Consider the following 13,383-nt stretch of genomic DNA (forward strand, 5'->3'; position numbering starts at 1 on the left):
TCAGCAACACTCTGAACATTTTAGGAAACTGCTTTGATGCTCACAGATTAGCTTACAAATTGTGATTTAAATTAAAGAGTCGGACATTAAGAACACATAACTGTTAATTTTACTACTTTAGTTTACATTATTTGGCACAAGTCCAAGGCACATATGAAAATTAGGTGAATTACTTAGTAGAAAAATAAACTTTTTCAGCAGCAAACTAAAGCTCAGTTTTTAAACCGTAATATTAATGTACAGAGAAATTCTAAGACAACCTTACTACCTAAAACAAGTTATTAAGACATATTAAACCAATTTAAAAAGCAGTTTTGTATACAAACATTACATAAACACAAAATATGAAATGAAAGTATTGCGCTATTCACCATAATTGACTTGGAATGTTCACCTAAAGTTGACATTCTGTTTCTAAAAGTGCACAACAGACCAGTTGGAAGTGCCTTTGAAAGTAAGGGCAATGAAGCTGCTTTTCGAAAATTGCAACTTAAATCAGATGTGCTCTGCTTAAGTAGGCCTGTTTTGTGTGCCACAGATACATATTTAAAATAGCTAATGTGGTTGGGCTGCTCAGTTATGTGGGCAGTTCATATAATACAAACATACTGAATAGAAGTTTCAACTTTGCTCGGAGGGAATTCTTTTTTAATGAGGGTCTACTCTACTCTCTTCTGCAGGATGCAATGTGTCTTTTGTTAAAAGCCATTACTCTTAATTTCCCTGTTCCAGCCTCCACTGCAGTCAATTTGGTGAGCATTAAATGAGCTACACAATTTGGCCTCTTTAAACTTTTAAACACACCTCATACTGTTGGGAGGGCTGTAAGCATTCCGGCCATCAGCAGTTCACCAACTAAAACCACTGCATTTTCAGAATAAAAATAGAACAATCCTTCAAAATGCCATAAAAGGTTTTTTTCTCACACATATCTATTATTATTAAAATTGATTAGAGAGTGCAATACTATATAGATTCTGAGATCTCGATATATTTCTAGGTTTTTTTTTTTAAATATAGATCTACTATATGGGATTTTAATGATTTATTCAAAAATAAAGAGTAGTGTCCGTCTCCGGCAGTGCAAACTCCATGCCAAGTCAGAGGGGGAAGCTTCTCTTCCTGCTGAACGTCCAATGTAATTTTGAAAACTTTGATCCCACGTAGCCTCTTCAATGTTGAACCACTCTACCTGAATCTCGTGTTCCTTACACAAGACACCCAGATTTCTTATTCATTTTGTTTTAGAGCATCAATTCTCAGGACAGTTGTCAGTAGGAGCAGCATTTGCATCTCTGGGTAAACTGTAGAAGTCACTGATATCTGTCGTTGAAAGTCCCACACTAATAGTGTGACTCCGATGTACTTCTCTTTTTCTAAAAGGCGCTATCCCTGCATCGCCTTCAGCGGTTACAGGTCCATCACAGCTATTGGCATCAAGATTATGAGTCTGGATTTGCTCTAACACATCCACTGGATTCTGCTTGTTATTAAAGCTCTTGATAGGTAGCTTAGAGAAGAAAGGAGGGAAGAATGCTAGTTTTTATCCTGTTGAAATGCAAAGAAGTCCATCTCAAAAAAAATATATATCCTTTCTGACTGTTCCACTTCTTCCAAAACAGTGTTCACTTTGTACTCGTTTTATGGATTTCCAACCCACTTCTCCTCTTTAAAGAGTTTTGTTTCAAATTGCTCTTGTTTCTTACGGCTAAAATCTTTGAAAAAGTGTCACATTGTGTTCCAAGCTTGAAATAAGTGTATACCCTAATCAGAGATACATTTAGAATCTCTGGTTGGAGACTATCAAAATGCCTTGATAAGGTTTTGCAAGGCTGACATTAAAATTTCACACTGAAAGAGAATTCAGTCTTCCCTGCTGATGCTAGCCACCGTTCATTTCCCCTTTTTTTTTTCTACAGCAAAGAGAAAATTGGCAAATCTTGCTCTAGGTCCTGGCAGCCACATAGGTTTCTGCCTTCACTATTCAAATCTCGTTTCCTTTCTACTTTTTCCTCTCCTCCTTTTTCTGCCCCAAATGTTCATGTTTTTATTCTATAAAAAAAATAGCTAAAAGTTTTACCTCGTGCAGAATTTATTTGTGTTTTAAAAAAACAAACAAAAGTGCATTACTGTATACCTACCTGGCGCAATAATTCTTCATCAAAGTTAGGCACACTTTTATCTTTTGTTATTGCTTTGCGCAAGTCTCTTGATCTAAGAGAACGCAAGAGGGAAAACTAAGTTACTCCAGTCTATGTCACTTGGTTCCTCAGCCCAGCCACCAGAGGGCAATATTTCAACTGAGAAAGGACTAGTTCAATGGCCAGGATATCCCCTTTGAAGTTTGTTAAATTTAAAGCTCTGAAACCAAACCATTTAAAGGTATTCTCCGGACTATAAACCATTCTTCCAAATGTCTAAATTAGAAATGGCTTCTCATGGGTGTGTCTATAATCATGCATGTACATTTGTAACGTGTCCTTTCCTGGTTTGGATGGATTATCTCAAATTCAAGATATCTTTCTTCTGAGTTAAATTCAGTAATCTTGAAATGCATAGACACCCAGCAGTCCTTCTATTTTTAGAACAGCCAATATAAAACATTGATAATACCGATTACAGATAGTCCTCAGCTTACAACCATTCGTTTAACGACCAAAATTATGGCGGTGCTGAAAAAAAGGTGACGTCCGACCAGTCTTAATACATATGGCTGTCGCCACGTCCCTGTGGTCACATGATCAAAATTTGGGCACCTGATTAGCATGTATTTATGATGGTTGCAATGTCCCAGAGCCACAGCATTGCTATTTGTGACCTTCCCAGCTGGGCTTTCGACAAGCAAAATCCATGAGGCAACCAGGATTCATTTAACTACCATTCGATTCACTTAACGGCTGTGACCAAAAAGCCTGTAAAATTGGGCACGACTAACTTAACTGCATCGCTTAATGATGGAAGTTCCGGTCTCAAATTTGGTCATAAGTTGAAGACCATCTGTAATTAATAACTGATTCACTATAACTTGTCCCCATAATTCAGGGGAGATTGTCAAAAGATCCATTCCTTACTAGATTCCAACATCTGAGGTAACATCAGCTCTTCACATTTACTCTGGCAATATCTTTTTAGAATCGAGCGTTTTAAACACTTCACAAAAATTTGAAGCCTACTTGTTAAATCGGTGGATTGACTCGAGTAGTTGAAGGCGCCGGGCAATGAGATCGTCCGTTGTCTCCGGAGTCTTAAAACTGACTGTAGATTTAAAGTACAAAATTCATGAAATGGGCAGTATTCTTGAGCACTTGACTAGGCAATCCTCCATTAAAATGAACAGCATAATCTGCTTTTTTGACATCCTAAAGAAAGGCCTGAGTAGGTTCAGCATCATCGTGACAGTGCATCTTGTAATGCTGACTGGATTATGGATGGATCAATACTTCAGGCAGAATGAAATCTGGAACAGACTATAGAATTTTAGACAGCAAGTACAGGATGCGTTTGGATGCTCACTTTCCAAATAAAATTGCTTATAGAAAACAAAGTACAGTTAGTCCTCATTTAGCGACTACAATTGGGACCAGTGACTTGGTCATTAAATGAAGCAGCTGCTAAGTGAAACTATAACTTGTGCTTAATCATCTTCAGCTTTCTTTTGCTTTAGACCTGCAGTAGTCATAATGCAAAGACAGTTACTTTATCACTGTCGTAACTGCAAATGATTGTTAAAAGAGTCAGTCACTAAACAAGGACTATCTGTAGAGGTTTCTCACCACTATGTTTGTCTGCAGCTGTAGGTACATGTGCAGGCACAGAGATCACTCCTATGGGAAACAGTTTTAAATACAGCAACTCTGCTTATTTGTCTCACATAGACCAAAGAATCGTCAATGATTCTGCCAGCTTTGCCATTTGCATTTTGTTAGGTGCAAGCTGAAAACAATGCCATGTGGAAAGAAAGTTTTGTGCAGAAATCACAACAATCAAGGGACAGTCTACCTTGAAATAGGACCCCGGACAAGAACAGCTGTATAAAGATTGTAACGTGAGTTTTCTAGAAGGCTCTTCCTGGCTATGTTAGAGAGGGTTCACCGGAATAAATGCACTTTCAATCTGATTTACATATTGCAAATTCCTTAAATGCACCAACCAGGGGTAGAGACCAATTTGCAGGAGGACTGAGGGTGGGCAATTGTTCTTATTCTGAGTAATGAAAGCAAGTGACATGCAATTTGCAATCTATGTTTTCGCAAGTCAATGGTGAACAGAAAAGTAAATCTTCACCCATTTTCATTTCTAGATTCTCAGAGTGGGTGTCGGGTTTTAAAGCTACGAATCATTAACCCACAGGTAAATGACCTTGCTTATACAATGGGAAAATAAAAAAGGTTAGCTTTTCTAGAGCCAAGTTCACCCTTGGTCTTGGCACAAACTCCACTACTTAACATCTCAGCATTACCACACTATTCAACAACTCAGCATTAAGCAAAAAAATAAGCTTGAGGCCACAGATTAAGATCCAAAATCACTGCTGTTCACTTTTGTTTCAAAGTAATAGCCAGCCTCATTGGATTGCATCCACTTAAACGTTATCATTTGCAAAAACTCCAACAACAGTCAGGCAAACACTGACCACTAGCTTCTCTCTCTCTCTCTCTCTCTCTCTCTCTCTCTCTCTCTCTCTCTCTCTCTCACTCACAGAGAGAGAGAGAGAGAGAGAGAGCAATCAAAACAATATCCCTGTGTTCTACCTGCTTTGGAGGACTGTCTTATTCTCAATAAGATTTCACTAGTCACAATGGAGCACTCACTTTTTTTCCTGATCTTCCGCGTTATGCGAGCTTTGCAAAGCGTCTGTCCGTCCTCCTCAGAAGATGCTGCAGCCTGAAGAAGCTTGAGGAGGTCTGAATTCTTTAAACACGGTGGAAGAGAGAGGATAAACAGGAGGATTTGCTCTTATTAAAAAGATTACTGAATCCCACTGGTGTTGCACATGTCACCCAACCGTAACATCTTGAGATTAAACTGAAACCCATTGTTCCATCTTTAAATCTGATATGCTCTATTAATGCAGAAGAGGAAAAGACTTCACTGAGTGAAGAAAGAACAGGTTTGCAGACAAGAAGCCCCCCGATTCAATGCTCAGTATCTCCAAGCAGACCTGGCTTATGGGATGAACTGGTAGTTCCTGGTTTACTGATTAGGCCACAATGGATTGACTTTGTGGGACATACGTATCAACTGTGGTTTAAAAAATTCAGCACGAGCGATCATACCACAAAGACCTGAATCGAGCATAAAGTGCAACCCAGTCATCCTAAGCAATCCTGAAACAACGGCCTGGTTTGGATAAGGACATTTTTGTCTTCACAGATAGTCCTCACTTAAGGATTGGTGTCTTCATTAAGCCAAGAAGTCATAAAGCATACTGTCAGATGACTAGCTGCTCAGCAACAGCAATTCTGGTAGTTCTGGTTACCACCCTTAAATAAATCATCGTCGGTTGTTAAGCAAGGACTTCTTGTGACTTCGATTTCCTGCTGGTTTCCCCACTGACTTGGCTCATGGGAAGCCAGCAGGAAGGATAGCAAATCGCAATTACATGACTGTGGATACTGATGGCCAGAAATCCAGGCTGGTTGCCAAGCACCCAGATCACGATCGCGTGATTCCGAGGGCACTACAAGAGCAGAACTTTGAGGATTGGTTGGGAAGCATGTTGCGAGCCCTATAAAGATTTAAGCATTTCTTGGCATATATAATGATTCTGAGACTTCATGCGCCACTTACAGGTTCAGCGTAGTCAAGAGGGGTGCATTGCCTGTAGTTCCTAAGGTGCACCAATGCGCCATGCTGCAGCAGCAACTGAACCACTGCTTTGTAATTTCCTATCACCGCTTTGTGAAGAGGTGTGTTGCCTTGGTTATTGGGAAGGTTAACTGAGGCTCCATGCTGGAAAAGCAAAAACAGAAAAGGAGAAAACAAACTTCTTTTAGAAGCCGTGCTTGCCAATTTCAAAGTCTTCTGATTTTAATTGATTCATTCATGGACAACATAGTTTAATCTACCAGGGCCCTGCAAAAAAAGAATTCAAAGAAAATAATATACATAAGACTTTCTTGATAGGAGCATTCAAGAGTTTTAAAAAGTTCCCATCTTCTTAGTATATCTCCTAAAAAAAAAGTTTATGTAGCAGTTCTTTATTAAAGTCTGAAGAAAAGGCTTTTCCTATGTGTGCTATCTTATCCTTTGAACTGGAAATGAAGAAAATGATCTTTTTCTGCAGGGTTACCATGCAGCTAAGTTGAATTCCACCCCAATCCTTTACTTTCACACATTTCTTCCCTTGGATTTAAGAGATGATATGCACATTTTTGTGCCTTCTCTTCAACACAGTCTTAAAAAGACAAAGTGAGAAAACAGCTTGTTTGTTTAAACAAACCCCATATTTCTGTAACTTCCAAATGTGAGAAGCAAGCTTCGGTAAAAATGAAAACAAAACATTTTCAATCTCAGTCCTTGCTACCATGAAAAAGGAGTAATTGATTCATAAGTACCAAGGTGAAAAAAATAGAAAAACAGGTAAAAAAAAAAACACTTGATAAAGATCTCTCACCTGTAATAAAATGGCTGCTATCTCCTGATAGCCTTTCAAGCAAGCATACATTAAGGGGGTATTTCCATAAATATCCTTTTTGTTTAGCTTAGCAGTGCACTCTATCAGAAATTCCACTACCTGTTGGAAAAAAAGGGCATTATAGCTAGTTTAGTTTCAACACAAAACAACAAAAACCTTCCATTTCCACACACTCTTGGGGAGGAAAAGTCTGAAGTCTGCTTTAATTATTGATTCTGATTATGTGCCATCAAGTTGATGTTGACTTCTAGTGACCACACAGATGAGATGTTCTCCAGATGTACTCCATGAAAAACTGTCCCTAACCTGGTCTTTGGGGTCCTCCAATGGTGTCTCCATCACCACTAAAACTGAGTCTACCCCATCTCTTCTTTTTCCTTCCATCCTTCCCAGGAACAGCCTTTTCCAGAGAGCTAGATCTTTATATAATATGTCCAAAGTAGGTTAATTTGAACAGGATCGATTTGTGCTTCAAGTGACGCCTCTGGACTGAGGTTTACTTATTATCAGCATGAATACAAGTGGTGCCACAGGCTGTCTCTACCCATGATCTGAAGGCCAATGTATTCATTCACAGGCTTCCCATCTGAGGCCTTACCTGGAAATGGCCATTCTGGCAGGCAAAGTGGAGAGGTCCTGCTTGGTTCACATCTTTGGCTTCCATGTTTGCTCCATGTTTCAGTAAGAGGGCTACCAAGTCCACATGTCCATGTAGAGCAGCAATGTGCAGTGACGTCAGACCAGTTTGATTGGTAACGTTCACTCCAAGGCCATTTGAAGGCAGCCTGAAGAACTTCTGGTGGGAGAAATAAAAGCACACAGGACATCAGCCCGGCATTTCTGCATTCCCTCAACCAGCTGAGACCAACATATAACAATCACAAAACGCACCACGTTTTTATTTCAGACTTTTTACGTGTTACCGTGAGTGGGGCTAATGCAAAATGCACTGGCATGAAATCATACTGGTTGACCTGGAGCTAAGGAGGACTTTCCAGACAATAATTAATCAACCTCGAAGTAAGAAGCCCTTGATCTGCAAATTTACAAATGAAAAATGGAAGGGGGAGGTAAGATGACAAGAAAGACACCAGACCGTTGGGAAAGGAAGATCTCAGCTTACTTGCACAGGTACAAAACTTTTCTGAAGCAGAGGACTAGACCAGGGATTTTCAACCAGTGGTATGGGTACCACCTGTGATACATTGGCATCTGGCAGGTGGTACGCCAGCATCCTGGAAAAGTAGGGGGAGGGGAATGAGCTGAACCGGTGGCAGCACCGCACAAGCCTGAGCGAGAGACAGCTGGAGCTGCAGGGCTGTCAGGGCTCAGCGGAAGCGCCAGGAACAGTGCTGCTTTCCAGCTGATTGGCGTTTCTTTGGGACTGTCAGGGCTCAGTGGAAACGCCAGGATCAGCACCAGGCTCCAGCTGGAGCTCGGTGCTGATCCTGGCGCTTCTGCTGAGCCCTGAAGAAGCACCAATCAGCTGGAATGTTGCAGCATCTCCAGGATCTTGTGATTTAAATTCAGATGCATGGCAACTGATTCATATTTATGATGGTCACAGTGTCCCCAGAGTCATGTAAGTGACCAAAACCTGCTGCAACCACCCAGCAGACGGGGGGAATAAAAACCACACACACACCCCACCCCCGCTGCCAATCCTCAACAGAAATGCTCACAACAATGAAAACCTTGGACAGGAGGAAGAGCGCCGCCAGGTGGGCAGGCAGGTGTCTTGCTCAGCTGTGGCTTGGGGGGGCACTTTTTAAAGTGCCATTGTAACTTCGAACAGTCACTAAGCGAAATGTTGTAAGAGGACTACCTTACTTCATCACTTTTTTCTTTCTTTTTTCTTTTTTTTCTTTTTTTTCTTTTTTTTCTTTTTTTTTTTTTTTTTTTGGTCATCAAGTTTTTGACACCTTGCTACGCGACTGGTGGTACTCGGATATTGCCGTATCCTAAAAGTGATACAATGGGTGAAAAGGTTGAAAAGCCCTGGACTAGACAACACCCAAACGAGCTGTAGAAGAGGCAGCTGAGTCATGGCTATAAAGCCACCTTCTCTGGAAAAGCTACTCCTCTCCTTAGGAGTGAAATGAATTTCCCTCCATCAGCCACTCAATCCTTACAACAAGTCCACTTAGTGAGGAAAGCCGCTTTTTCCCCAGCAGTTCATGGGAACATCTTTAGAAGACAAGTGTGATTAATCACAGACTTCTCACAAGCCAAATCAACATACCCAATAGGGAGCAGCCACCAACCTTTTGCAGAGGGCTACATCTCGAACACTGACACAAAGGATGACATAATTCTGGGATCCTCATATTGCTGATTTCTTTGGGATCTTCCAGATCATCCTCTCCCCATTCCAAGAGATAGCGCACCTACAATAAATGCAGAGGATTGGAAAATATGTGGGTTGTTCAGGTCGCCTTCCCTACAGTTAATCCATCTTTATAAGCTCTGCACCCTTTCGTAAGGAGCCTCGCAGCTTTCCTACACATTAAAAACCAGCCTAATGGAAGAAGCTTAGACTAAAACAGTTGGCTTTTGGAAATCTCGTTTTATGCCTGAAAGGATTTTTGCCCACCTGGACATACAGAAGCATTTTGAAATCTTATCAATCTGCATGTTTGCAATTCTTCAGCCCAGGGGTAAAGATGTCATCTCAGCAAGAACAGAACAGCTGCCTGGTTATTTCCCCAGAAATGGGCAAATTAAATGAGACATGCCAGAAAACGTAACGGTGGCCCCTCGTGACATTTCATTTCCTACCAGGCAAGCAATAAAACCGTTAAATGTTCTCACTGCCAAGATGAATTTGCTAAGGAGATGTGATCTAAATTGGAAAAGACATCACCTCTTTATCTAGACTTTGATGTTCCTCTCTGCTCAATCCTTTTAGCTGGGATTGCTGGGGATTAAAAACCAGAAGGCTTTGCACCAGAATAGGCCAATGTCTTTCCTCGGCTCTTGCTGCTATTTTATTTATCTTTTCAATACGGTTCATGTTTGAAGCCAGAATGCTAACTTTTATCTAGAAGAAACTTTGTTTGCAAAAAACAGCACTTTGTTCCCCCAATCAGAAATGAGGGAAGCATAAGGAAAAATTCTTGATTACGAGCATTGTACAAAGGAAAAGCTCTTTTTTTTTTTTTTTTTTGCAAGCACTGCTATTTAAAACTCAACATGTGCTCCATCTAGACCTAGAAGAAAAATTCACTGGGATCAGATGTTTTAAGTGCCCTTCACCTCTGGCGAGGAATCCACCTTCTTCTTGGCATTTTAAGTAATATAACTTATTTACATGCCTTCTCTTTAGGTCCAGTCAACGCCTCCTAAAGCAGGTTCCTTGTCCACAATTTACTATAGACTTACATCATACATGCTTACTGAGAAACCACAATGGTTGCATTCATATAATTGTGAAGACAACCCAACCCAATCATGGATAGACCAAAGCAATGTGTGAGAATTGTAAATCAGGGCTCTCCAATCCTGGCAGCTTTATGACTTGTAGATGACCACTCCCAGAATTCTCCAGTCAACACTGGCTAGGGAATTCTGGGAGTTGAAGTCCACAAATCTTAAAAGTTGTCACAGTTGGGCACTTCTGCTCTAAATATTCACCTTTTAGCTCCGAAGAAGAAGAAGAAGAAGAAGAAGAAGAAGAAGAAGAAGAAGAAGAAGAAGAAGAAGAAGAAGAAGAAGAAGAAGAAGAAGAAGAAGAAGAAGGAAGAACGAAGAGAAGGAGAAGGAGAGGGAAAGGGAGAGGAAGAGGAAGAGGAAGAAGAAGAGAAGAAGAAGAAGAAGAAGAAGAAGAAGAAGAAGAAGAAGAAGAAGAAGAAGAAGAAGAAGAAGAAGAAGAAGAAGAAGAAGAAGAAGAAGAAGTAGTAGTAGTAGTAGTAGTAGTAGTAGTAGTAGTAGTAGTAGTGGTTGGAAGGGACCTTGGAGGTCATCTACTCCAACCCCCTGCTCAGGCAGGAAACCCTATACCATTTCAGACAAATGGCCATCCAGACTCTTCTTAAAAACTTCCAGTGTTGGAGCATTCACCACTTCTGGAGGCAGGTTGTTCCACTGGTTAATTGTTCTAACTGTCAGGAAGTTTCTCCTTAATTTTAGGTTGCTTCTCTTACTTTGTATGACTTGGTTGGCTTTTAGATTAACAAAAGAGTAAATCTTCAAGACCCTATAAATACATTCTCCTACTATATTAAATTGGGTCTATCTAGAATTAGATTTTGATTGACTTAACACATTGCACAAATTCAACGATTTTCACTAATTAGTGAAACTGATATACCCAGCCAGCATCCACCTTTTTGCAAAGAAAAGATACTATGGGGGGAAAAGATGGAAGCTGTCCGGAGAAGCTTTGAATATGAGACCGAGTGGCAGCATCATCTTTATGCTGGGACACTCTACTTAGCACCATCATCAATGCATGTGCCCACCAGCATCTACAGTCTTGCAAAGCACGAATCCAGTGAACTGCTCTTACCATCTCCAAGTCTCCATCAGCAACTGCTCTTAGAAGTTTGTCCACCTACAGAACAAATAACACCAGAAAGAGAAAGCATTTTACCTGCATTGGCATCTATTACAGAAGTGATATACAGTATTGCAAAGTGGGCTTCTGCTCTTAGGACTAGCCGAGAAGGTGCAACACAGACAGAACAGGCCACGAAGATGTTAAATGGTTGCTAGAGCTGAAGGTTTGGTTTGACATAAAAGGACCCTAAAATTTAGACACCAGGATAGAAAGTCAATTTGGTCTATTGATTAAGATACCAGACTAGAAAGCAGGAGACTGAGTTCAAGCCCCACCTTAGCCATGAAAGCTAGCTGGGTGATCTTGGGCTAGTAACTCTACAACTTGAGAGGGTTGTTGTGGGGAAAATAGGAGGAAGGTGTATCAGATATGTTATTTGTAAGAATAATAAAAGCAGGATAGGAAGGGAAGGAAGGAAGGAAGGAAGGAAGGAAGGAAGGAAGGAAGGAAGGAAGGAAGGAAGGAAGGAAGGAAGGAAGGAAGGAAGGTAGGTCTTACAAATGTCCTTTCCTGTTACAGATCTAGTTGCTTGCTAAGTGCAAGAACCATGCATTAAATATCTTGTAAGCAGGCTTCTTAGTAGAACCCCCTTCATTCTGAAATACCTTCTCTTTTAAAACTTGTGAGATGCTTAAAAATTTTGAGTTTCTAGGCTCCGGTTAAAGATCAGCCTCTTCCCCCACCCCTTCCCTGTATAAATCTATGCAATCATCTCCTCTATCTTCTATATTTCATCATCTATATTCATCTACTTCAATATTCCTTCTGCAATCTGAAGTTTAGCCGCACATAAGGGAATGTATGCATCTTCGGTCTCCCGAATCTGCCAATCAAATGGATGGAGCCTGATGCTATTTAAGAAAGAGGGACAAAACAGGAGTTATATTAGAACTTGGACTGCCCTGCCAAATGCTCACCAGATCATCAGCTTACCTCTTTATAATTAGATTTGTCTTCTTCTGGTGTCACCGTTGTCACTAGTATTATGGAAGATAAACTGGAGGTGGATGATACTTGGCTGATGGTGTCCTCACAACACGAAGATCGGACTGGTGACTATTGGACACCCCATAAAGAAAGCAAAAGGAGAAAGAAATTATTTAACAGCTGATCAGCAGGATAGCTGTATACAAAGAGAGTTAGGACCAACACATTTGAATTACCTGAGAAGCATGTTGTCCTTTTTCAAAAGTGAGGTAGTTCAGTTCCATTAAGGATACAATCTGCAGAGAGATTAAAAGCCAATGAGCAAGCAAGTGCAGATCCCAAGAAATTACCCACCTGGATATCAAATATTCTACTAGCAAATAAATTAACTGAGTTCACAGATAGTGCTAAATTATAATAGTCTGCTTTCTTGTGGCTTGTAAACCATTTTTTTTTTTTTATTCAAATGTTTTCTGCAAAGACAGCCAACTGTGGGTGATTCAGGGAACGCCAGTTAAAGAACAATGGCCTAGCCATAATATACAGAAACTTAAGAGAAGTTAGTCAAATGCATTTTAAAATCATATAGGGTTTTTTTGTAGCTTCACGAAATAAATCTAGCCAAAGTGAAAAAATAATTAAGCCAAACAGAGTAGCAATAAACTTGAACTGGTTAGGTTTTTAAGATGTCACAAGACTGCTTGTTTTTATTAATTTGTATTGAAGATGCCAAAAAACAAAGAGGAAAGTTTTGGGAAAGCAAATCTAAGAGCACACAGACAGAGATTCTACATTTCTCTCACAGCTCTTCTGTGTGTATGAGCATTCATGAAACACAACTGTGACCTTTCTCCAACATTATAAATCAGAAGCTATTTTTAAATGGCTGTGCAAAGCTGTGAAGCATCTACAAGAAATCAACCAAGCTTAGAGAGCACTAAGGACACCACAGAAATAATAATCATGTGTTAATTATAGCAATAGCCATAGCAAACTTATATACCACTCCTTAGTGCTTTACAGCAGCGGAACTGGGCTGCACAATCAGCAAGCTGGTGCAAGGCAGGCTGGCACGCACGCATGCACAGTTCAACTTGCACATGATGAGCTATGTGCACATACGTGCCAGCCCACCGCTCGCCCAAGGCAAGCTGCACAGGCACACGTCCAGACCGGCCCACTGCTCGCGTGGCCCGATTCCGAATAGGCCATGGCCCGGTAGTGGGGACCCTGCTTTACAGCACTCTCTGGGCAGTTTACA

At 40.6% G+C, this 13,383-nt stretch overlaps 1 protein-coding gene across 5 annotated transcripts in view; it reads right to left on the reverse strand.

Annotated features, from left to right (window-relative positions):
* Positions 1 to 91: 91 nt before the first annotated feature.
* Positions 92 to 13,383, reverse strand: part of ANKRD27 (ankyrin repeat domain 27) — a 38,907-nt gene continuing 25,615 nt past the window's right edge. For 4 of the 5 annotated variants that reach the window (XM_039327572.1, XM_039327571.1, XM_039327573.1 and 1 more), the window contains 11 exons: positions 12,359 to 12,418; positions 12,129 to 12,251; positions 11,145 to 11,189; positions 8,902 to 9,024; positions 7,236 to 7,433; positions 6,617 to 6,736; positions 5,791 to 5,952; positions 4,812 to 4,911; positions 3,174 to 3,255; positions 2,142 to 2,214; positions 92 to 1,510 (listed from right to left, as the gene is read on the reverse strand). In XM_039327572.1, coding sequence (XP_039183506.1) covers positions 1,253 to 1,510; positions 2,142 to 2,214; positions 3,174 to 3,255; positions 4,812 to 4,911; positions 5,791 to 5,952; positions 6,617 to 6,736; positions 7,236 to 7,433; positions 8,902 to 9,024; positions 11,145 to 11,189; positions 12,129 to 12,251; positions 12,359 to 12,418 — 1,344 coding nt within the window. In that variant the 3' untranslated portion in view covers positions 92 to 1,252. Of the gene's footprint in view, positions 1,549 to 2,141; positions 2,215 to 3,173; positions 3,256 to 4,811; positions 4,912 to 5,790; positions 5,953 to 6,616; positions 6,737 to 7,235; positions 7,434 to 8,901; positions 9,025 to 11,144; positions 11,190 to 12,128; positions 12,252 to 12,358; positions 12,419 to 13,383 lie in introns of all 5 variants that reach the window. The other variant, XM_039327574.1, reaches the window with a different exon arrangement.

The sequence above is a fragment of the Crotalus tigris genome, unplaced genomic scaffold (genome assembly GCF_016545835.1).
Source record: "Crotalus tigris isolate CLP2741 ecotype Arizona unplaced genomic scaffold, ASM1654583v1 scf7180000024362.2655971311:6658466, whole genome shotgun sequence".
Lineage (NCBI taxonomy): Eukaryota > Metazoa > Chordata > Lepidosauria > Squamata > Viperidae > Crotalus > Crotalus tigris.